The sequence below is a fragment of the Trichosurus vulpecula genome, chromosome 2 (assembly GCF_011100635.1).
Source record: "Trichosurus vulpecula isolate mTriVul1 chromosome 2, mTriVul1.pri, whole genome shotgun sequence".
Lineage (NCBI taxonomy): Eukaryota > Metazoa > Chordata > Mammalia > Diprotodontia > Phalangeridae > Trichosurus > Trichosurus vulpecula.
In genome coordinates this window covers 220,475,922-220,502,696 of record NC_050574.1, presented here as the reverse complement: position 1 = coordinate 220,502,696, position 26,775 = coordinate 220,475,922, and the positions used below count along the sequence as shown (strand labels likewise).

General features: G+C 37.3%; 1 protein-coding gene across 2 annotated transcripts in view; it reads right to left on the bottom strand.

Annotated features, from left to right (window-relative positions):
- XIRP2 (xin actin binding repeat containing 2) overlaps nt 1-26,775 on the bottom strand; it is a 423,417-nt gene that overhangs the window by 41,084 nt on the left and 355,558 nt on the right. For both annotated transcript variants that reach the window (XM_036746228.1, XM_036746227.1), the window contains exon 4: nt 24,636-24,767. In XM_036746228.1, coding sequence (XP_036602123.1) covers nt 24,636-24,767 — 132 coding nt within the window. The remainder of the gene's footprint in view (nt 1-24,635; nt 24,768-26,775) is intronic.

The window sequence follows — 26,775 nt, the reverse complement described above, 5'->3', positions numbered from 1 at the left end:
TCTTACACTGTATCCCAAGACAAATTCCAAATGGGTAAATGATTTAGCTAAAGAGTGATATCATAAATAAAGGTTATGCTGAAGAAATTAACTGTCAGATCTATAAATAGGAAAAGAGTCATGCACAAACAAGAGATAAAGAAGTTCACAGGAGGTAAAGTGGACAGTTTTGATTACATATTTTTAAGGTGTATGTGCAAGCAAAGTTAATTCATCTAAAATTAAAAGAGAAGTATGAAATGTGGGGGAATCTTTGTAGCAAGTTTCTCTAATAAAGATCTCAGATCTAAGATATATAGGGAATTAATGCAAATTAATGTGGACAAGAGCAATTCTCCAATTTATAAATGGTCATGTGAAAAAACATCTTAATCATTAATAATTAGAGCAAGGCAAATTATAGCAACTCTGAGACATCACCTGAGAGGCATCAGATTGTCAACAATGACAAAAAAGGTAAATGACAAATACTAGCAGGGCTGTGGGAAAAACAACATATTATTGCACTGTTGGTGGAACTGTGAACCTGTCTAGGCATTCTAGAAAGCAATTTGGAACCATGCTCCAAAAGCTATTAAATTGTGTATACCCTTTGACACAGCAACACTGCCATAAGGTTTATACCCCAAAGAGTTTATTTATATATATGTATTTTACAGGTACTTGAGGCACTTTACTAGAGATATTCCAAGTTGATTTCAAAACCTTAATGGATCTGTGATCTCCCTGATATAGGTGTTTTCTCTAATAATACAAGTAATAATTCTTCCAGTCCTGTCTATCCTATTTTTTAAACATTTTCAATTTTCAACATTTGCTTTTATAAGATTTTGAGTTCTAAATCCCCCCACTCCCCCTTCCCCAAGATGGCATGCAATCTGATATAGGCTACTCATGTATGATCATATTAAACATATTTCTACATTAGTCATGTTGTGAAAGAAAAAATCAGAACAAAAGTGGAAAACCATGAGAAAGAAAAAACAAACAAAAAACAATAAAAGAGGAAATAGTATGCTTTGATCTGCATTCAGACTCCCTAGTTTTTCCTGTGGGTGTGGATAACATTTTCTATTATGAGTCTTTTGGAATTGTCTTAGGTCATTACATTGCTCACAAGAACTAAGTCTAATAATGTCGGTCATTGCACAATGTTGCTGTGACTGTGTACAGTGTTTTCCTAGTTCTGCCCACTTCACTCAGTATCTGTTCATGCAAGTCTTTCCAGGTTTTTCTGAAGTCTGTCTGTTCATCGTTTCTTATGGAACAATAGTATTCCATTACTTTCATATACCACAACTTGTTCAGCCATTCCCCAACTGATGGGCATCCCCTCAATGTCCAATTCTTTGCCACAATAAAAAGAGTTGCTATAAGTATTTTTGCATGTGTGGGTCCTTTTCCCTTTTTTATGATCTCTTTGGGATACAGACCTAGTAGTATTATTATTGGATCAAAGGGTAGGCACAGTGTTATGGCCCTTCGCAAACAGTTCCAAATTGTTCTACAGAATGGTTGGATCAGTTCACAACTCCACCAACAATACATTAGTGTTCCAATTTTCCCATATTTTCTTCAACATTTATCATTTTCCTGTTTTGTCATGTTAGTCAATCTGATAGGTATGATATGTATACCCTTAAGAGTTTAAAGAAGAAATGGACACACATGCAAAAATACCCACAGCAACTCCTTTTAATAGTGGCAAAGAATTGAAAATGAAGCAATGTCAATCAACTGGGGAATGGGCAAACAAGTTATGGTATATAAATGTAATGGAATAACCATTGTGCTTTAAGAAAGGTTAAAGGGGATTTCAGAGAAATCTGAGCATACATAGCTGCATGAACTGAGAGCAAGTGAAATGAGAAGAACCAGGACAACATTTACACGATACCAACAATATTGTAAAGTCAAACAACTTTGAAATATTTTGAAACTCTGATCAACACAATGACCAACCACAATTCAAAGACTTATGAAGAAATACGTTACCAACTCAAGATAGAGAAGTGAAAGACTCAAAGTACAGATTAAAGTATATAGTATATTAAATATAGAGAGTACATACAAATGTATGTGTATATGATGTATAAGATACGCATGTATGTATGTAATGCCATAGCCAATGCAGGGATTTGTTTTGCTTACCTATACATACTTGGAACAGTTTAATTTTTTTGATTTCTTAATGAGAGGAGGTAGAAGTAGAAAAGAGAAAATATGGACCTAAAAATAAAACTGAATGTAAAAAAACAAAAACAATAACTGATTCATATAAAAGAACAGACTTCAGAGCTATGCCAAAGCTATGTCGTCACTTTTTGTCAGGCAGATTCGGTTGATCAAACAGAGCTTGAAATTCTCTCTACTTCCACCTGCTGCTAAGAAGTGGTAATGAGGATATACTTTGCTCCTTATTGCCATCTGCTGCTGAGAAGAGGAAGAAAGGATATGAGAGTACAGAGAGATGTGGGAGGGAGAAGGAAAGGGAAAAGAGGAGAAAAAGGTGACAGAAAAGAGAAAAGAAAATATACTTCTTCACATTGCTACCTGTTGCTACTGATAGGTAAATAATAGGAATCTGGCCAAAGGAATAGAATTAACAAGATGTTTGCTAATGTTAAGATAAAGGCCATTCCATTTTTAAATTTTTTTTTCAAATAAAGATCTGCCTTCCCTCCCTCTCACCTCCTTCTCCCACTCCAATTGAGAAAATAAAAATAAAAAACACCTGTTACAAACATGTATAGTCAATTAAACAAAATTCTCACATTGGCTATTTTAGAAAATGCATCTTGATTTTCATCCTGAATTCATCACCTCTCTATCTGGAAGTAGTAACATTTTTAATCATACCACCCTCTCAAATCTCTGGCATCATGACTGGTCATTGTGCAGAGTTCCTAAATTCTCACCCTCCTATGGACTTGCCTGTGGTTGGAAGTTTCAGGAGATTACCACTGGTCTTAGCCAATGTCAGCCTGCTAGAATGATCTGCAGGTGTAAAGTGACAGCCTTCCCTTTGGTTTGGGATTTTTGCCCTGGTTATCCCACAGTAGCATCATATTGTATTGGCGGATGGAAATGAAACCTCACTCTGTTCCTGAGGTTTGATCCACACTGCTGCTGCTTGCTTCTGAATTTATTCTTCTCTCACATATTGCCCAGGGTCTACAAAAGCACATTAAACTGGAATGCCTCCCTCTGGCACAGGTACCCTCCTTGATTCATCCTGGATCTGACCCTGCACCAGATAGCAAATAATAAAGCTTCCAACTGGCACCTGTTCCTGTATCTTTCATGAGGCTGAGGTTCCCTTGTATGGGTCTGGGACCTCTTCTTTACCTGGTACACAGCTTCTATGCCCAGTGTCTGCAGATTTCTCCCTTATCCCTATGCTGACCTGTTCTGGAAATATAACTCACTTTGATTTTTCTTAGATTTCCCAATCAGGACTTGGTCTAGTGTATTTTCTATACTTCTTTGGAGAAATCGTGTTAGGGAGCTCAATTCTATTTCCCTGATACTGTATCATCTTGGTTCTCTACCTCCCCAGCCTAGCCACTGCCTTTTTCTAAAAGAGAATAAAATTACTTTAGCTAAAAGCATCTGCTAAGCCTGAAGCTATAAGTGACAGATATTACAGCAGCCCATAAGGAACAAGTACAGATGAACAAAGGAACAGATTAGAAGTGGGGCATCCGAGAAGCAGCCCAGTTGATTGAATAATCTAGCTGAAATGTCATGCCCAGAGAGGTGACAGTTCAGCAATGTGGATCAACTCAACTTAGCAGTGGAAGCATTTGTTCAATGCAGAAGCTGCTTTCACTAAGTAGCTTTTTATGGACAGTTCTCGAGAAAGGAAGAAGTTATCAAAGTGTATAGTTTCAGAATTCTGAGTTGTCCGGGCCACATGTGTTCCCACCATGTGTGCCTTACTATCCTGGGATTGTAAATGTGTGTCTACCTTCCACATGGTGATTATCCACGTTAATGGGAAAAGTCTGATAGATGCTTATATGTAAAATGTTATGTAAATATCTGTATTTTCAGTAAATATCTTGATTGGGGTTGATTAATAGTGGCTGATTTGTTTATGGAAAACACACCAGTAGGGGTTCATAGCTAGAGTATTAGTAGAAGTCACCAGTTATCCCTAGTACTATAAGAATATTGAATTTAGCAGCCAGTCTCCCTCTGGGAAATCTCAACCTGCCATCATAAAGGCAGATTGAGGGGAAATAAGCCATAGAGAGAGAAAAAGTTAGTGCTCCCTATGGGAACCATGAGAAAAACTGCTACCCAAGAATCACTTGAAGGAATTGGGGTAGTTTAGCCTGGAGAAGAGAATCTTCAGCATGGATTATTTCCATTTTGCATTTGAAGGACCATTGTGTGGAAGGGTTCAACTTGATCTGTTTGGCCTCAGCAGACAGAACCAGAAACAAAGGCAGAATTTGAAAAGAGGCAAAATTAAGTTTCATATCAGTAAAAATTCCTTAACAATTAGCACTGTCTAAAAGAGAAAAATCCTACCTCAGAAGGTGATGGGTTTCTATATCTGAAGGATTTCAGATTTAGGCTGAGTGACAACTAACTAGGTATATTCTAGTGGATATTCTTTTCAGGAATGAATGGGACTAATGGCCACTAAAGTTCTGTGATGCTGTGTGAATAAAAGCATAATACACTTAAGGATGCTTGAGTCAAATGTCAAGGGACCTTGGTTTGACAAGTTGTGCTTAAGATGTTGATGTGATGTTCAAGTTGTGATGTCAAACTGACATCTGGAAATGTTAATACAGAGATAAGAAGAAATGTTAGGGGACTTCTGGGAGCCAAGATGGCTGAGTAAGCAGTGAATCACCATAACTCTCCCATATTCACCTCCAAACAACCACAAAATAGTACCCCCAAAACAAGACCTGGAACAGCAGAACCAGCAAAAAGACAGGGTAAAACAATCTTGTAGCCCAAGAAACCTGGAAGATCAACAGGAAAGGTCTGTCTCACTTGGGTGAAAGGGGAGCACAATACAGGAAGGATTCCAGCAAGCCAGCAGTAAGCCCCACTTCAGCAAATCAGTGGGAGATGCTGAACCTCGGTGATGTGGAGCAGGCAAACAACAATATGAAGACCCACCATGTGCCTCAGTATAGCTAAGGGAATGGGCAGACACCAGCCCTGATAACTTCCACATGCTTCACCATAGTCCGGAGCAAACAGGTAGATGCCAATAGTATCAGGTCCCCTCCACAATCTCCAGTGTAGCCCCAGACAAACTTGCAGCTGCCAGCGGCCAGACCACCATGTGCTTCAGTGTAGCTCTGGGGAAACAGGTAGATGCCAATGCTAGCACATGCTAGACACCAACACTAGGACCCTGGTTCAGCATCAGGTAAACTGCCAAACACTTATGACCTCCAGCCGTGCTAGTCACCCCCCACCCCACCTCCTCAGCACAGCACCAGACATGAGGGTTCTTCATGAACCTCAGGGCAACACCAGTGCAGCACCCATAAACAGCCAGGGCCTGCAGCCTTTGGCATAAGAAACCTAAAACAGAGACCTTTCCACCCTGGGAACAGAGCTCAAATTTAAAAGAGAGGAAAAAGGCCAAAAAAGATGAGCATAAAACAACCCAAAAAGAATCTATCCATAAAAAGTTATTATGGTGATGGAAGATAAAGACACAAACTCAGAAGCGAACAACAATGTCAAAACACCTATGGGTAAAGCCCCAAAGGAAAATGAGAAGTGTTCTCAAGCCCAGAAAGAACTCATGGAAGAACTCAAAAAAAAAGAGTTTAAAATGATGTAAGACACATTCTGTAGAGACAGGAAGTTGCCTGAGCTCTCCCCACTTTCCCTAAGTCAATGTTAAATCAAGCTTCTAAATGGATTCTGGAGTGACAGAATCCCACAAAAAGATGGAGTGAAACAAGTTTTCAGCTTAAGATAACTAAGAAGGACTTCAGGAAGGTTCTATCTCCCTTGGATAAAAGGGGAACACAGTCTATTGCAGATGGTGTCTGGGCAACCCAGCAGGAAGCTCTTAGTCACAGCATAGATCAGCAACCAGGGCCCCTCGATCCTGGCTCAGTATGCTAAAAGCATAGCAAGGCAGTTGTGAGGCCTCCAGCCCCAGCACAAGGTTAATTTTCAGTCCTGGAACTCTGGCAAAATAGGTGTGATAAAACCAGGCCACTCCAGTGCAGTGAGCAAGACACAGGCACAGAAAGCCAGTGACCAGGTTCCTGGCCCAAGCACAGGAGAAGAGGTCAACTTTTAAAAATAATCAAAAAAAAAAAAAAAAAAAAGAAAAAAAGAAAAAAGAGCCCTGACCAAAGAAAACTACTATGGCAACAAGGAAGATTGAAACACAACCTACGTAAATCTAACCACAAAAGAAACAAGAAAAAAGTTCAGAAGGTGAATAAAATTTTAATAAAGTTAGATATAATAGACCCCTGGAGGAAACTGAATGGGGATAGTAAGGAATATACCTTTTTCTCAGTAGCAAATGGCACCTACACAAAAATTGAACATGTATGAGCATATGAAAACCTCACAATCAAATGCAGAAAGGCAAAAATATTAAATGAAGCCTTTTCAGACTATGCTGCAATAAAACTAAATAATCTAATCCTAAAAAATGAGTGGGTCAACAACAAATCATAAAAACAATGAATAATTTCATCCAAGAGAATGACAATAATGAGACAACATATCAAAATTTATGCAATACAGCCAAAGCAGTTCTTAGGGTAAAATCTGTATCTCTAAATGCTTACATCAATAAAACAGACAAAGAGAAGATCAATAACTTGGGCACGCAAATAAAAAAGCTAGAAAATATGCAAATTAAAAATCATCAATTAAATACCAAATTAGAAATTCTGAAAATCAAAGGAGAGATTGATAAAACTGCAAGTAAGAAAACTTTGAACCAATAAATATAAGGGCTTGTTTTATGAAAAAATACATAAACCTTTGATTAATTTGATTTAAACAAAAAGAAGGAAACCAAATTACCAGTATCAAAAATAAAAAGGGTGAATTCACCACCAATGAAAAGGAAATTAAAGCAATAATTAGGAGTAGTTTGGTCCAACTGTATGCCAATAAATCTGATAATCTAAGTGAAATGGATGAATATTTACAAAAACATAAATTGCCCAGATTAACAGAAGAGGAAATAAAATATTTAAATAACCCCATTTTAGAAAAAGAAATTGAACAAGCCATGAATGTATTCCTTAAGGAAAAAATGTCCAGAAGGATTTACAAGTGAGTTCTATCAAACATTTAAAGAACAACTAAATCAAATATTATATAAACTGTTTGGAAAAATATGTGGAGTCCTACCAATTTCCTTTTATCACATAAATATGATGCTGATACCTGAACTAAGAAGAGCCAAAACACAGAAAGAAAATTATAGACCAATTTCCCTAGTGAATATAGATGCAAAAATTTTAAATAAAATATTAGCAAAGAGATTACAGCAATTAACACGAGGATAATACACTGTGACCAGGTGAGATTTATATCAGAAATGCAGGGTTGGTTCAATATTAGGAAAACTATCAGCATAATTGACCATGTCGATAACAAAAGTAACAGAAATCCTATGATTATCTCAATTGATGCAGAAAAAGCTTTTTGACAAAATACAGTAACCATTCCTATTTAAAACACTAGAGAACATAAGAATAAATGGAGTTTCCCTTAAAATGATAAGCAGTATCTATTTAAAACTATCAGCAAGCATTATATGTAATGGGAATAAAGTAGCAGCCTTCCCAATAGGATCAGCAGTAAAAAAAGGTTGCCTATTATCACCACTAATATTCAATATTGTACTAGAAATGTCAGCTTTAGAAATAAGAGAAGAAAAAGAAATTGAAGAAATTGGAATAGGCAATGAGGGAACAAAAATATCACTCTTTGCAGATGATTTGATAGTATACTTAAAGAATCCTAGGGAATCAACTAAAAAACTACTTGAAACAATGAACGACTTTTGCAAAGTTGCAGGATATGAAATAAACCCACATAAATCATCAGCTTTTCTCTAGATTACAAAGTCCAGCAGCAAGAGAAAATCCATTTAAATAACTAGACAATAAAAAATATTTGGAAGTCTACCTGCCAAGACAAACCCACGAACTACATGAACATAATTACAAAACACTTTTACACAAATAAAGTAAGATCTAAACAATTGGAAAAATATCAATTGCTCATGGGTAGATCCAGCTAATATAACAAAAATGACAATTCTACCTAAGTTAATCCACTTATTCAGTGACATGCCAATCAAACTACCAAAACTCATTTTATAGAACTAGAAAAAATAATAACAAAATTCATGTGGAAGAACAAAAGCTCAAGAATATCTAAGGAATTTATAAAGAAAATACAAAGGAAGAGGGTCTAGCAATATCAGATATCAAACAATATTATGAAGCAGAAATCAACAAAACTATCTGGTATTGGCTAAGAAGTAGAGTGGTGGATCAGTGGAATAGATTTGGTACACAAGACACAGTAGAAAATGACCATGGTAACCTTGTGTTTTATAAACCCTAAGACCTCTGCCTTTGGGATGAGAACTCACTATTTGATAAAAACTGTTGTGAAAACTGGAAAACAATAGTGCACAAACTAGGTATAGGCCTACATCTCACACCCCATACCAAGATAAGGTCAAAATGGGTACATGATTCAGACATAAAGGGTAGCAAATTAGAAGAGCAAGGAATAGTATACCTGTCAGATCTATGGAGAAGGACAAGTAATAGAGACCATTGTGAAATGCAAAATGGATAATTTTGATTGGGTTAAATTAAAAAGCTTTTTCAAACTAATGGACAAAACTAATGGAACCAAGATTAGATGGAAAGCAGAAAACTGGGAAATAATCTTTATAGCTAGTATCTCTGATAATGGCCTGATTTCTCATATATAGAGAGAATCAAGTCAAATTTATAAGAATACAAGCCATTCCCCAATTGATGAATGGTCAAAGGATGTGACTAGTTAGTGTTCAGATGAAGAAATCAAATCAATATGAAGTGCTCTAAATCACTTTTGATTAGAGAAATGTCAATTAAAACATTTCTGAGATATCATCCCATACCTATCAGATTGGCTAATATGACAAAAAGAGAAAATGATAAATGTTAAAGAGAATGTGGGAAATTTGGGGCACTGATGCACTGTTGGTGGAGTTTGTGAACTTCTCCAACCATTCTGGAGAGCAATTTGGGACTATGGCCAAAGGGCAACTAAACTGTTCATATCTTTTGATCTGGCAATATCACTACTAGGTCTGTATCCCAAAGAGATCATAGAAAGGGAAAAGGACTACATGTACAAAAATATTTATAGCACCCTTTGTTGTGGTAGCAAAATATTGGAAATTGAGGAGATTCCTATTAATTGGGGAATGGCTAAACAAGCTGCGGTATATGAATGTAATGGTATACTATTGTCCAATAAGAAATGATGAACAGGAAGACTTCAGAAAAACCTGGAAAGACTTGTATGAACTGATACAAAGTGAAATAAGCCAAATCAGGAAAACATTGTACACGGTATCAGCAACATTGTGTGATGATCAGCTATGAATGACTCAGTTCTTTTCAGCAACACGAGGATCCAAGACAAATAAAAAGGATTTACCAAGGAAAATGCTATCCATGACTAGATAAAGAACTGATAGACTATGAATGCAGGTCAAAGCAGACTTTTTTCACTTACTCTATTCTTTTTTGTGTTTTGTTCCCTTTTGTTCCCTTTTTTCTTTCACAACTGTGACTATCATGGAAATACATTTTACAAACCTATATCAAATCACCTACCATTTTAGGAAGAATGGATGGGAGGGAGGGAGAAAAATTTGGAACTCAAAATGAATGCTAAAAAATTTTCTTGACATGTAATTAGGAAAAAAATACTATTAAAAATAAATGTTAGAATTAGAATGTAAACTATAAAGATAAAGACCTTCGTGGAGAGGTGGTTGAAGATATTGGTACTAGGGTAGCTAAAGCATCATTAGATTGAAAAGGGGAATGTAAATGTTAGTACAATTTACTACTTTGTCAATTTTATATAAATAAATATATTTTTCATATTCATTATATTGTATGCATACATATAATTATACACACATATGAAAAATGAAGAGCGGACCTATGCTTACTGCATAGGTGAACAAGCAGTATATCTATGAAAGTGTACTATTTATAGTTTTATTGTGAAGACCAATCCCTCGTTGGTTTAAACAATCTTAAGTTTGGAGGTATAAATATAGGAAAATATTCACTGAAACCAATTTCATGATAAGAAAAGAAATATGGAAAGTGAAATACATTCTAATTTACTTATAGTCACAATGGTCCTAATCAAGGTAGGCTCCTGAACTCAAAATAAATGTTATCCCTTGACAGTATGTAGAGGAGCCATTAATTCTTGAATTGGTTTACCCTTGTTTCCTGCTACAGATTATTGCTTAGTGTTTGCTATTAGCTGGAATATGCGCATTTTTATGATGTGTTTGGGGACATGTTTCCAGTTCCATTCATTTCTTAGATGCTGGATCCCTATGTGTTTGAAAAAGAAAGACAGGAATATAAACTCTATAGGGAGTCAGGAAGTCAGGGTGTCATTGCTATGTAAGGTAGAATCATTTTTTTTTCTTTTGTTATTTCAGGGGAAGAAGAGAGAGATGGAAGATTATTTTGACTTCTATCATCACAAAACATGACTTTCCAGGTACAAAGAGAACTGAACTGATCAAGAGGTAGGCCACCAACTTGAAAACAGCATTAATTAGGGTAGCAGAAAATAAACCAAAAGGGTCACTGGTACTCCAAGTCCAATCATTTCTGTAGGTTTTTGTGCATTGCCCTTTTCTCTTGAACCAGATAAAGATTCTAGATGGAGGTAAATTTGTGACTGATCAATGAACAAATATTCAATATATTCTACTTTTGTAGAAAGAAAGTCTCCTCTCATTGGTGTGAAGCTCAGCTTTAACATGCCAGGACCATAAAACTTTGAATCATTTGTGAAAAGAAAACACAAACAGAAGGAATGTCCTTGAAATAAACCTGCAAAACCCATATGATTTTTGTTGAGTTACTCTAGGAAAGCACTTTGTAAATCTTAAAATGTTATTTTTTTATTGAGAAACCAACACTGGAGAAAATAGGTAACTAAGTACCTTCTACCAATAGCTATGTCATCTTTTAAATAACTGAACTGCTGAACTGAAAAACCTTCCATTGATCTCCACTGCCTACCATATATACTGCGAATTCCTGATCCTGTCATTCAAAGATCTCCACAATCTAGTTCGAACTACATTTTGGCTCTTATAACATTTTTATTCACATACTTTAGTTACTTGTGCTCATCCTATCCCTTTAGGAGCATAAATTTAGAGTTTCAAGGGACCTTAGAAGCCAACTATCTCATTTCACAGAAAAGGAAACAGAGATCTATAGATGTCAAGATTTTATGTTTGGCTACTATGGAAATAGGTTTTGCATGACTTCATTTGTATAAGTGATCTCATAGTGTTCTCAATGGGTGGGGATGGGTAGGAAAGAGGGAGGGAGAGAATTTGAAAGTCAAAATTCAAAAGAATTGTTAAGAATAAATAAATATACTTTTAAAATAGCTTACTTGTTAAGATCTGTGTGAACTTAGATTTTGTCTGAGTTGCAGCACTGGGATTTGAACCAATGTCTAATAACTCCAAACCCAGTGTTCTCTTCACTGGGCCATGATGCTACCCATCTTGATACCTCTCTATGACCTGTTCTGTGGCTCTCCTCACCTAAGTACTCTATTGTATTAGTTACTTGTATACATGTTTCTCACCACCCCATTAGATTATAAACTTCCTGAGAGCAGAATCTGTGCCTTATCCGTCCCCAGTGCCTTACCTAGTACCTTGCACAGAGGAGGCATTTCATGCATTTCTGTTAAATTTAACTGAGCTGAGAAGGAAGCCCAAACTGCTTAATATAGCAATGTAACAAATTCTATTATTAGCATCATTCAGGAATGGGACATTGTGGTTAATGGAGATTTCTAGTCCACTAAAAGCTTTTTACTGCTTTCACTGTATGAACTATAATTGGTAGAGGTCATCATTTTTAAGTCCCTAGGTCTTTGAGATTCCAGCCTGCATTAATGAAAAGTAAATCTTATCATGCACTTTTTACCTAAATGTACCTGAAAGTCATTGACAAACAATCTGAAAAGAAAAGGTAGTTGGGTCTTTGGGTTTGGGAAAGTGAAGTAGCACAACATTCTTACTATTGTTTAATGCTGAAAACTAGCTCATTGTTAAGAAGAATTAAGTATCTCTATCTGCCATCTTTAACTAGTAGACTGAACTCCTTGAAGGCAGGATTTACGTTATACCTTGGCCCAACATGGTATATAATAAATATTGATTCCATCAAGTTTCATTGCTTGAAACTTAAAAAAAAATCTGTCCTTGGGGGCGGAGCCAAGATGGCGGCTGGTAAGCAGGGACTACTGTGAACTCCGTACCGAGTCCCTCCAAAAACCTATAAAAACTGGCTCTGAACCAATTACAGAAGAGGAGAGGGAAGCAGGGCTCCAGGCCAGGACAGCCTGGATGGTCTCTGGGTGAGGTCTATCCCACACGGAGCTGGGAGCTGGGAACGGAGTGGAGCAGAGCCCAGCCTGAGCAGCGCGGAACAACCAAACTTGAAGTCGGGCGGATGGGGCCCCTAGAGCCCTGATTATGTAAGCTGCGGCAGTTACCAGACTCCTCAACCCACAAACACCAAAGACTGCGGAGAAAGTTAGTGGGAAAAGCTGCGGGAGTAGAAGGAGTTCGGGGTTTGGCTTCCAGCCCCGGGGGCAGCGGAGGTGGGGCAGCTACAGTTGCTGCTGCTTCCGGCCCCAGGCCCACCTGGTGGGAGGAATGGATCAGAGCAGGAGTGCACAGCCTGCTAAAGATCTAAGCCCAGGCCGGGCTGGGGGTTCTTGGGGAAGGAGGAGTGCGGCTCTGACAGAGCTGGCACCTCCCCCCCAAACGTGGAACACAGAACTCTTTAGTCTACAAGCAGTCATACCCCACTGAAAACCTCAAGGGTCAAGTTAGTTGGTTGGGAATATGACCAGGCAGCGAAAGCACACCCAGATTCAGTCTCAGACTTTGGATTCTTTCTTTGGTGACAAAGAAGACCAAAACATACAGCCTAAAGAAGACAACAAAGTCATAGAACCTACAACAAAAGCCTCCAAGAAAAACATGAACTGGTCCCAGGCCATGGAAGAGCTCAAAAAGGAGTTGGAAAAGCAAGTTAGAGAAGTAGAGGAAAAATTGGGAAGAGAAATGAGAAGGATGTGAGAAAATCATGAAAAACAAGTCAATGACTTGCTAAAGGAGACCCAAAAAAATACTGAAAAATACACTGAAGAAAATAACACCTAACTAACTCAAATGGCAAAAGAGCTCCAAAAAGCCAATGAGCAGAAGAATGCCTTGAAAGGCAGAATTAGCCAAATGGAAAAGGAGGTCCAAAAGACCACTGAAGAAAATACTACTTTAAAAATTAGATTGGAGCAAGTGGAAGCTAGTGACTTTATGAGAAATCAGGATATTATAAAACAGAACCAAAGGAATGAAAAAATGGAAGACAATGTGAAATATCTCATTGGAAAAACCACTGACCTGGAAAATAGATCCAGGAGAGATAATTTAAAAATTACTGGACTACCTGAAAGCCATGATCAAAAAAAGAGCCTAGATACCATCTTTCAAGAAATTATCAAGGAGAACTGCCCTGATATTCTAGAGCCACAGGGCAAAATAGAAATTAAAAGAATCCATCGATTGCCTCCTCAAATAGATCCCAAAAAGAAATCTCCTAGGAATATTGTGGCCAAATTCCAGAGCTCCCAGATCAAGGAGAAAATACTGCAAGCAGCCAGAAAGAAACAATTTGAGTATTGTGGCAACACAACCAGAATAACCAAAGATCTGGCAGCTTCTACATTAAGAGATCGAAGGGCTTGGAATGTGATATTCCGGAGGTCAATGGAGCTAGGATTAAAACCTAGAATCACCTACCCAGCAAAACTGAGTATCATGCTCCAAGGCAAAATATGGATTTTCAATAAAATAGAGGACTTTCAAGCTTTCTCAGTGAAAAGACCAGAACTGAATAGAAAATTTGACTTTCAAACACAAGAATCAAGAGAAGCATGAAAAGGTAATCAAGAAACAGAAATTGCAAGGGACCTACTAAAGTTGAACTGTTTTGTTTACATTCCTACATGGAAAGATGACATGTATGATTCATGAGACCTCAGTATTAGGGTAGCTGAAGGGAATATGCATATATATATGTTTATGTATATACATAGGTGAATGCGTATGTATGTATATATCTATGTGTATATGTATGTATGTGTATATATATGTGTGTATATGTATGTGTATATATATGTGTGTGTGTATATATATATGTAAAAGAGAGAGAGCAGACATAGGGTGAGTTGAAGATGAAGGGAAGATATCTAAAAGAAATAAAATGAAATTAAGGGATGAGAGAGCAACATACTGAGAGAGGGAGATAGGGAGAGATACAATGGGATGGATTATCTTGCATAAAGGTGGCAAGAGGAAGCAGTTCTTTGGGAGGAGGGTAGAGGGCAGGTGAGGGGGGAATGAGTGAACCTTGCCCTCATCAGATTTGGCCTGAGGAGGGAATATCATACATACTCTGTTGGGTATCTTACCCCACAGGAAAGAAGAGGGAGGAAGATAAAAAAAGAAAATAAAAGGGGGGGGGGATGATGGAGGGGAGGGCAGATGGGGGTGGAGGTAATCAAAACAAACACTTTGGAAAGGGGATGGGGTCAAGGGAGAAAATTCAATAAAGGGGGATGGGTTGGGAAGGAGCAAAATACAGTTAGTCTTTCACAACATGAGTAGTGTGGAAGGGTTATACATAATGATACACATGTGGCCTAGGTTGAATTGCTGGACTTCTTAGGGAGGGTGGGTGGGAAGGGAAGAGGGGAGAGAATTTGGAACTAAAAGTTTTAAAAACAGATGTTCAAAAACAAAAAAAAAAAGTTTTTGCATGCAACTAAAAAATAAGATACACAGTCAATGGGGCATAGAAATTTATCTTGCCCTACAAGAAAGGAAGGGAAAAGGGGATGAGAGGGGAGGGGGGTGATAGAGGGGAGGGCTGACTGGGGAACAGGGCAACCAGAATATATGCCATCTTGGAGTGGGGGGGAGGGTAGAAATGGGGAGAAAATTTGTAATTCAAACTCTTGTGAAAATCAGTGCTGAAAACTAAATATGTTATATAAATAAATTTAAATTAAATTTAAAAAAATTAAATTAAATTAAATTAAATTAAAAAAAAAAAGAATTTATCTAAAGTGAACCTGGTCCCAGGTAGAAGTATTAAGTTTGACCATTCACGAGAGCAAAACTTTGGAGAAAATAATACCTGAAAATTTCCTTTGCAGCAAGTTTTTGAATTAAATTAAGAGATTAGCACATTTAAATCAAACAACAGGGAAATGCTTTCCTATGTGCCTACAGATACTTAGCAACATTGTTAGCCCTCTTAGCCCTGCATTGTTATGCAAAATCACCTAGTAAATGAAACAACTGATTTAAGCATTGTAGATAGTAGTAGACCTGCAATTGAAAGCTGGCTTCTCTACCTTCAGTTCCAATGTTCCTGTCTTTGGACCAGGATTTCCATCTCCTCCCACTGTGGCCCTCCATTCTGAACAAAGCTATCCCTCCCTCCTTTCAGTCACTGCCAATCTTCTCAAATATGTAGTCTCCACCTGCAGCCACAATTCCTTCCCTCTTCAGCCATTACTTCTGGCTGCTAAATGAGTGTGCAGGAACAGAGGTCAGATGGATAGATCCAAGGATTTCAGAGGTCATGTATTCCACCCCTATCATTATGTGAGGTCTTTAAAACAAATTGAAAAATATTATTTTGAAGTAATTTAATCATTTTATTAATAATGCCAGAATTTTAATGAAAGACTGTTCCTTTGCCTGTCTCCCTCTTAGACCAAAGACAATGATGGCAAAGGGCTCAAGACTTATATGCCCATTGGAAGAGGGGTGTTTCTGGGCCTGGCAGTCAACTCTGAATGGTTAACAATGAAAGAATGAATATTACAGTGAGGTGATGACCCCCCCACCCTTGGGTAATCTATTCAAAAAATTTGTCCCCACCCAATCCAGGGTAGAGTACAATGGCTTCCCCACCTGGGTGGGGTTTGACCAAGATTGTTAGGAAAGATAGTCTAATCTCATTATCAGCAATGTGGTTGAAGACAGTAAACTTGAAATCAGTGCTTCAGAAAAAAAAGAGAGGAACACTGATCTCCCCAAATCATTGGTTATTAATAATCATTTCTCTCAATTATCCATAAAAGGAAACTGGGGCCTAGGGAGGTGAAGTGAGTTCCTATTTATTCTCAAGATCATTGGTTTATACCTGGAAAAGACCTCAGAATCATCTTCATTAAGGCCCTCAATTTACAGATGAGGAAACTGAGGCCCAGGGCATGGAAGTGATTTGCCCATTTCATACTATGATCCTAGCTGAGAGGGAAGTTCCTGGTAATGTAGTTAAGCCCCTCAATTTGTGGAGGAAAAGACAAAAGCCAGGACAGCTGATGAGACTTGCCTGAGATCCCACAACTGCTCTTAGGCTGGATTGGAACTCAGGTGTTTGCACCTCTGAAGTTCAGCAATGTAGCCACTCCATCCTGCTGCCCCCTACACTCTCCTCTCTCTAGATGTTCTAAAACTGAAGTGGAAGCGATCAGGGGTGCCTTTTCATTTGAAAAGAAACAGAATTCCCCACCAAATTTAAAGTTTTATCTAGTAAACATTCAAGAGATACTTATTGGTCTGAAAGGAATTCTTTGGCTTCCTGTCTACAATAAAATCTATGTTGAAGAAGTGAATTCCTTGAGCCCAGCTTTGCCTTTTGATGACCCGTGCAGTCTCAATCATGGTCTGAAGGTCCAAAGGTACCCTAACATTGGAACAACTCATATTCTATAATACTCACACATGCACCAGAGGAGGCCTAGGGTGACAAGGTAGTGCTATTGCCCTGTTTTTTGCAGAAAGATTTTTGTTTTCCAGTGTTTGGCAAAAAAAAAAAATTAATATCTCCTCCTGACCTAGTTCAACACATTTGACAGCAGGCATACACATCAGTGTGCCAAGTAAGATTATTAAAGAATAAAAGTAAAGAGTGTTTCTAACACATGGGTCATTAACAAAATGATTGAATTACCCAGAAGTTATACCTCATGAGCTTTTGAAATGTCACATAATGACGGGGTGGAGAATACATGTGAAAGTAAGAGAAGAAGAAAAATCAAAGAGACTAATCCCTTAAATTTCAGATGTCGATTTTGAGAAGAGAAGAACATCACGAAACACTAGAGATGCAAATACCTGAGGTCCAATCCCTCCTTCAGACACTGTTTTTGTCTTCAGTCTCTTTCACTTTATATAAAGAGCTTTGAACTTGATGGCCTGGGATGTTCCTTCCAGCTACATGTTCTTTAATATGTAATTGGAGAAGTTATTCTTTTCCCTTGCCTTCGTCATCTGGATATTTGGGAAGAGGGGTGAATAGATGGCTTCTGAACTCCTTGCTAAGACTGTGACCTGTATTAGGAACTGAAAGTTACCCCAGTTTATCTCTCCTGGATCTATTTTCCAGGTCAACTGTTTTCCAATGAGATATTTTATTCCAAAGTGATCACACAAGTGGGAAAGAAAGGGTCCCACATGCACAAAAAATATTTATAGCAGCTCTTTTTGTGGTGGCAAAGAATTGGAAATCCACAAGGGCATGCCCATCAATTGGGGAATTGCTAAACATGTTGTGGTATATGAATGTAAGGGAATACTATTGTACTATAAGAAATGAGGAGCAGATGGACTTAATGATAACCTGGAAAGACTTACATGATCTGAGTCTGAGTGAGGCAAGCAGAAGCAGGAGAACATTATACAAGATTACAGACACACAGTATCTGTGATGAATAACTTTGGTAGACTTGGCTCTTCTCAGGAATACAAAGTTCAAAGAAGGCCTCAAAGAAAAAGCTATCCACCTTCAGAGAAAGAATTATGGATTCTGAATGCAAATTGAGGAAACTATCTGTTCTCTTTTACTTTTTCCTTCTTTCTGATTTTGTTTCTTCTTTCTCATGATTCATTCCATTGGTTATAATTCTTTAAAATTTGACTATTGTGTAAATAAGTTTGATGGGAAGGTATATGTAGAACCTATGTCAGATCACATGGCTTCTTGGGGTTTAATGGGGAGGAGACGGAGGGTGACAAATTTTGGAACTCAAAAACTTGAGGAACTGAGTGCTGTAAATTAAAAATAAAAAATAAATAAAAAAAATCTGTCCAGAGCCTTTCCCCTTTGACAAATGAGAATGATTTCCAGTAAAGTACTGGTTCTCTTTTTCTGAAAGTAAAGTGGTGTCTGTCTCATCTTATACTGGGGGTTAGTTTTAGGAGAAAATCCCGTAGGGTCAAAATTGTCCTCTTTCTCCAAACATCTTCCTAGGTGAACAGCCTCTGGCACATTGAAGCTAAAGGAAATCTGGAACCCAGATCTAGAGTTTTGAGAGAAAGATTGACTTTATGGGCTATGTGACACAGGAGAAGCTGGTGATGCCTCCTATCTTACCTTAATTCTTATTTCCCCTCTCTCAAGTTTAGGGGTGCTACAGATTCACATCTCCTATTATTCTGGGGCATATGGAATGGAATGGAAGACAGGTCTTACTTATTATTTAGATTATCTTAGCCTCCTCTTTCTTCCCTCTTTCTCCTATTCTCTTTCTGCTCCTTAAAAAAGTGATTAATATCCTCCCAAGTTAGGATATTATGATATTTTATTTATATCTATAAATACTTCCCCAAAATACTTCCAACAAGTAGAATGCCAGCTGCTCTAGCTGGGTGACTGTTTCCCTTTTATTTTTTTATTGCTAGCTATTATTTTTTTATTGCTAGCTATTAGTGTGGTGCCCTGCACACAGTAGGTATTTTACAGAGACTCCCCAGATATTGATGGCAATATATTGTTGAATCACTTTTAGAGTTTTTCCTTAGAAGCTGAAAAAGAAGAGTATGTATGTTCATTATATCAAGTTCAGGAATCAGTGGGCTCTTCTCTCCCCCTCCCAATACCTTCAGTGTACCTAAGAAATCATGCTGAGAAACTACAATTCCTTAGAACTGAAAGAAAAAAAAAGCAATGTCCTTCAACACTATTCCTTGCTTATTTAAATGATACTCACCTTTTCTGTTATGTTTGCCATGATTCATATATTAATTTTACTATTTTCTTACATAGTGTAGACAGACCAAAAAAATTCTGAGTAAAGCAATTCTTGAATCCAAATGCCATATTATCCATTTTCTCCTTTCTCCAAACACCTCCCTCCATTCATAACAGCACTCTAAAGCTCCCAAATATACTGTCAAATTGCCTCTCATGCATATTCTTTTACTCATGCATTCCAGGAGGTACTTGCTTACCTTCTGACATTTCTGAGAGCTGGACTGTGGAAAACTTCCCTTGAAAGGTGACCTTCAAATGTATCTTTGAAAACTGAACTAAAATGATTAAATATTCCAGAACAGCAAAAAAATGAGGTTCCTTTAGCATGTATGACCACCCTTAAGTCCTCCTAAAATAGCATAAGACTATTGCTGACCATCACATAATTTGGGGAAGAAGGGCAGACTTAAGGTAGAGGCATGACATAAGGTTTAGTTTTTTTTTTCTTTTTGTATCAATTTTTTTTTTGCCAAAATATGTCATATGATAAAAAAGATCATATACTGCCATCTCTGTTCTAGAGGAGGAAGAGGATTTATTCTAAATTAAAGTAGAAATCTAACATGTAGTATACATTAAAAAAAATCTCTGTATCCTTCTTGGTCCAATTGTATGTTGAGGAAGATCTGAGTAACATATGTGGTAGAGTTGAGTAAAGGCCATTTATAATTTGAAAAGGATTGGAGAGAGCTGGGGTGAAAGGGAACCCATCCAAATTGAAAAAAAGGTTAAACTTAAAAGGCTCACATGCCATGGGTTAGGGGAGGGAATTTAGGGTTTAAATATATATGATTTGCCAAAAAATAGTTACAGGTCACCTTTAAAGAGGCTGTAATACACAGATGCCAGATTATATCTGTCACAAGCTGTCAAAATTATTTTCTATTGACCTAAAATCCTCTGGGGATTGTACCAAATCCACATAATCTTACCAAGTGCTAATGTTTACATTAGGATTTCTGCAGCAGCAGATGTATGTATAAAAACACATACTGTCAGGCAACTCCCCACTGGCTGCACATCAGAAATGGCAACAGGGAGCGGAGGTCAGACTCCTGACATGAAGTTGAGGAAGCAATTTTCATATGAAAGCAACTGCCTAAGCAAAGCTTTGCACCCAAATGCCTGAACATATCCAAATTTTTTGGAGTCCCATCTGTTCTTTCCTGCTTCACTACTTTGGGGGAAAAAATAGGGGAAAAATTGCTTCTAGGATGTCAAAATGTATAAGCAAAGCCTTCCTTCTTATTTGCATAAAGTAAGGAAGACATTCACTTGAGAAGCTGAATGTCAAATTCTGAGTGTGAGAATCTGCCATGTACCTAAGTTGCCAAAAAGCCAGGGGAAAACATCACATGAATGAGTGAAAATTAAACAAAGGATGAAGTGGTGACAACTTTGTCCCAGTAACACATTTATTCTAAAATAATACTTCAGAGTGTATTTCAGACCTGCTTTGGTACAATTTTTACAGTGGAGCAAAGAAACATCCTCTATACAGATAAGAGACTATCTGGTACTGACAAAACCTTTTCTTTTTCCTCAACTTGAGCCTGGTTGATCTGAGGGCTTCAAGAAAATTCTCTGGGTGAGCCTTTCAAATGCATTGTTCATTCCAGTCTTTTGGAGTCTACTTATGCTAATGGACATCAAGGACTGGGATACTGAAATTCTAGACAAGGTCAGAGAGGAGGCTCATGGAGTTTTTATTAGTCTTGGCTTGAGATTTCTCTTACAAAGTAGAGGTTTTGATTTAAATATAATGGATTAAATTGTATAGAACTGCAAACTTACTTCCTTCAAAGCTTAATTCAGGTGCTGCCTCCTACAGGAAGTCCTTCCTGATTTACCCATTTGTTAAGTACTCTCTCTCTCTTGAAAGTAATTTTTATTACATTGTGCTTGCTTATGTGGAGAGAAAATTGGTGGCAAAAACATTGGATGTAAAGTCAGAAGTCCTAGGTTCAAAACTTCTCTCTCCAACTTCCTATCTATCTGATCTTGGACAAGTCATTGAGCATTTCTGGATGTCAAGAGATTCTATAAAATGAGAGAACTAGATTGAACTAGATTGCCTTTAAGATACTCCCCCAACCCTAAATCTATGAGTTCATATCGTATCTCTTCAGTAGACTCCAAGCCCCATGAGGCCTCAGTCTATTTGGTGTTTGTCTCAATATGTCCAGTCCAGTGTTTGTCCAGTTGAATTGAATGGATTTAGCAAGAAAAACCAACTTCTTAAACTGGTGCATATGTGTGTATATGTTTATATGTTTGTATACACACACACACACACACACACACACACAGTCTATGTTACAAATGGTTCAGGAGTACTTAGATAAATGCTATTAAAGGTAATTACAAAGGCCTACAATGTGAGAGATATCTTTCAAAAGTTGAAAAGTTAAGCACATTAAAATTTTTCCCTGCCATTCAGTCATTTTCAGGAATTTGAAAATTGTGCAACCCATCTGCAATCTGAAAACATCTTTAAGCTTGGAGGTAGATTAATTTTCTAAACTTGTTTAGACCCGTAGTTGATCTCCTAGTCATGTGTTTACAAAAGCGTTAGCTAATTACCCTGAAAACATCTGACTTCAGTACATTAGAAAGGAAAGAGGCAGATTGGATTTAATTATTATAACTTATGAAATTATTACTAATTGTGACATTAAATATTGTCAGAAATCCAAAACAAATGTTCTTGCTTTTAACTCCAATTAATCCTGACTTTCCAATTAATATTAATTACTTTATGTCAACAAACTGAATGTTTCTCATATCTGGCATCACAAATTAATTAGATATTAAGGGAATTTTAAATATTGAATGTCCAATCAGAAAGAAGCAGATCTGGAAGAGAAATTTTCCTCAAATACTTTAAACAGAAAGAGTGAATCTGGAATCAGAGCAGAGACAACTTAAACAGAAACAGAATTAGCTAGCATCCTCCCCTGACAGACAATACATCTTATCTTACTCTATCACCACTAAAAATGAACAAAGCAAAAGCAATTTTTAAGAAAGGCAACATATAATATGAAAATCAGGAAATTTTGCCTATTTCTTGTTGTTTTTTCAAGAGTTGAGTTCAAGTGTTAATGTCTTTTTTACCTTCGGCCTAGGGTTTGCTCATACCTACTTTGATTGTTACATTCACTAAGACTTTGCAGGGAGAAAAAGTATAAGTAAAAAGCCATCCAATTGTCAAGGCCATCCAATTGCATCTTTTGTTTCTCTATAGAACTCTGTCTGGAGTGGGCATCTAAAAAAATGTTGATATGCCCAAAGGGCTATAAAACTGTGCATACCCTTTGATCTAGCAATATCAATACTGGGTCTGTATCCCAAAGAGATCATAAAAAAGGGAAAAGGACCCACGAAAATATTTAGAGCCGTTCTTTTGTGGTGGCAAAGAATTGGAAATTGCTGAGGATGCCCATCAATTGGGGGAATGGTTGAACAAGTTGTGGTATATGAATGTAATGGAACACTATTGTGCTATAAGAAATGATGAGCAGGCGGACTTCAGAAAAACCTGGAAAGGCTTACACGAACTGATGCTGTGTGAAGTGAGCAGAACCAGGCAAACAATATACCCAAGAACAACATTTTATGATGACCGACTTTGATAGACTTAGTTCTTCTGAGCAATGCCATGATCTAAGATAATTCCAAAAGATTCATCAGGATGGAAAATGCTATCCATATCCAGAGAAAGAACTATGGAGTCTGAATGCAGATCGAAGCAGACTATTTTCTCTCTTTTTGTTGTTTTGTTGTTCTAATTCTTCCTTCACAACATGACTAATGCGGAAACATGTGTCATATAATTGTACATATATAGCTTATATCATATTGCAGGCCATCTTGAGGAGGAGGAAGGTGAGAGAGGGGGAAATTTTAAAATTCAAAATCTTATGTAAGTGAATGTTGAAAACTAAAATAAATTAATTAAAAATGTTGACTAATAGAATATTAAATTTTAAATTGATTCATCTTGTGTTTTCTGACAAGATTTTTTCCAACTCTAAATTTATGATCCTATGATTCTTGAATCCTTGTGGAATTTAGCAGGTGTTATAGGCCCATGTAAAGCTACTGCCATTACCTTTTCTTCGTCAATATTATGGATTCCACTGTAATTGAAAGAAATAGGGTAAGGAACCAATAAAAGGATGCCCTCTAATTTAATGGTGACCAGGTGCAACCTTTCAACAGTCCCTTTTATCTCCTGCTACAAAATTTGAAGCTCATCTCTGTGTATCATCTCCCAGATAGAGAGTATTAGATAAAGTGTAGCTGTTCACCATGTAATTACTATTTTTCATAGTGCCACGTATAATGTGATGAGTGTTATTGCACAAACCCTCATGTAATTCAAAAATCATTATCTCCTGTACCGATTTTTTTTCATGATCTACAATAACAAAGTAATGAAATGCAAAACCACCCTCTATACAAAACACTTAGAAATTGCATTCTGTGATTTTAGTGATGCTATACCATACTTTTTAATCTGTTTAAAGAAATTGATGAAATTTAACATTAGGAAAACATCAAGGTCCTTAAAGTGAATGGTTTAACATCCTTTCAAATTTTGTGGATTTGATATTGGCACCAGGTAATGCCATGGTGAATTATGACTCAGAAACTAAGCCTCAACTGGGACTATCCCCTCCCTTCAATTGTTCTTCAGTGCCTGTTCACTGGCAGTTGAAAGTCTTGTTCTGTCTGTTGAGAATACATGCTTCATGAGGACAGGGACCACATCTTAGTTAGCCATATCATCCTCAGTGCTAGCGCAGCGCTCCACACAAAGGTGACATTAAGTAAATATTGATAAACTGAATGAAATAGATGGCCTCTGAGTATATTTTCACCTCTAAACCTATGAGTGACTAATGAATGCATAGGGTGCTTAATGCTACATTCAGAAAACTTAATCCTGTAAAAATGCAGTACAATGTTTCCATTAAAAAAAATAAATTGATCTTCTGGCATAATTCTAAAAAATAAATTACAAGTTCCGCTGATGAGCAACTAATGTTAATGAGTGAAAGATGGAAAGAGAATAACCTTCAGCAAAGTTAATTCTTTAATCCCTAAGGATTCTTATGAAGAATGTGAATAAGAGCATTTCACCCCAAAGTTACCCAGCAAGTTTATCATCCAGAGTGGTATTACCTGATCCGATCTTTGCTGGTGCTGGTACTGAGAAAAAGTATTATGTGAAGAGGCAATTTCATCTCTTTCAAATTGTTTCTTCACCCTGGCTAAGCCACCAGGCACTGTTCGAGTCTCAGACTCCTCCATCATCTAAGGCGATACAAAAAACGGAAAGAAAAAAAAAGCTGAAAATCTTGGTTTTGGAAGTTCTCATACTTTTTTTTAGGATGGTAGACTCAGTCTGGACCTATAATTCCATCAGTGTAGGAAACAGATCGATAACTCATCTGTAACTTAGAGTAAAAAATGGCAGGGGGTAGGGATTTGAAAGGTTAAATGACATGCCTATGATCACACTGCTAATGCCAGAGGTAATACTTGAACCCAGGTCTTCATGACTCCAAGACTAGACATCTATCCACGAGACCACAGCTGCTTCTCCTTTTCATTAGGTGATACCACTTATTGATAGGTTGTGTATTAAAAGTATTATAATGTGCCCAATATTGGTTCATATGCTCTTATTTAGGGCACTGATTGAAGTGGTCTCCCTGCTCTGTTTCTTTCATTTATCAAGACGTGTGATAGTTAAAGGAATGCTTAGAATATTTAGTTGACTCCCCACAAGATACATTTTAATGTCTGAATGTAATGTCTACATTCTAACAGTAGTATGCAAACTAGTAGGTATTAGAATAATGGATTTAATTACAAAACTTACCCTCAGTGAAGTTGCCATCCAAGTCCCAAACATCTGTATAGGCAATGAATTATGAAGACTAGTAGTCAAAACCTTGCTAACTCACTATGAGATCATTATCTGATTCACTTAAAAGACTGAAGATTTGTAAGTATTAACAGCCTTTGGAATTCCAGAATCCCCCCTACCTTGCAGAAGAATAACAAGGCACAGGGCCTACCATGCCCGTAGCTGGCACGGACTCAGGTCCATGGCCATCTCCTTTTCTCTTGATGCCTTTTCATGCCAAGCAGCTTGTGACACAATTATAGTGGTGAGATGGTTACCTCTATTGGGGGCACTTTCAAAAGCACTGTAGAAATATTGGCATACTAGGGAGGCCCTATTTATATAGTCTTTGGTGACTAAGAAAACACAAAAAATGAGCTGGTGGTTTTGATTTCTGTGATTTTCATTTGACACACTCAAGGTCACAATATGTTTTCAGAATGCATTATGACTTTCAGGTGGATAAGTCCTAAATGGGTCAGGACATATTTCACATAATTTCATATTTTCCTAATTTCATGATTGGAGGCCTGTAAGGTCTCAATAATGGTCAAGGAACTGGAAATGTGAGCCAGGAGTACCAGGACAATGTGAAGACATCCACATAAGACATAGAACTAGTTCACACGAGTTTCTCCAAATCTGAAAGTTTACCAGTGTAAATTAGAATTAGTGTACGGCAAATACATTCTGGTACTTTGTTAAGTAGGGTGAAAAAAAACTGAAAAGTTGTAAGAGCATACACAATATTTGTAAATCGTTTGGTTAACTTCTATTCATAGCCCCCAGGGAGAGACAAAAACTTGATGTATCTTCAATTTGAACATTTGGTACTGTTCTGGTCCTCATTCAGCCCACTGAGGAAGTTGGTCAAATTAATTTCAATTTCATTGCTCCTTATAAAGACCTGTATAGGACCACAGATTTAGAACTGAGAAGACCCTTAGAGGTCATTAGGTACAATTAGAGGTGAGGAAACTGAGGCATTTGAGAGGTTAGGTGAGTTGCCCAGGGTTACACCATTGCTAAGTGTCTCAGGCAGGTGTTGAACCCAGGACTTCTTAACCCCAAGTCAAGTACTGAACACTGTTACCAAGAACAGATATACTACTCCCTCTTTCCAACCTGCTCAGTTTTTCCTTTTCCCTATGATTTACTCTCTTTCTTGCTTTATAACCTCTTTTCTCCTGAGTTTGCATAATTAACGAGGAAAATAAGCTGGTCTTTGGGGCTGGAAATATGTGTCAGGAGAATACTAAAACTTGTCTCCCCTCCCTTGGCACCCATGCATAATCACTTACTTTTTTCATATAAGCATTCAGTCTGATCCAGTTCCCAGATTTTAAAATCTCAGGCCTTTATAAAAGTGAGGTCTTTGGCCAACCAATTAAGATATCTTATCCTTAAAAG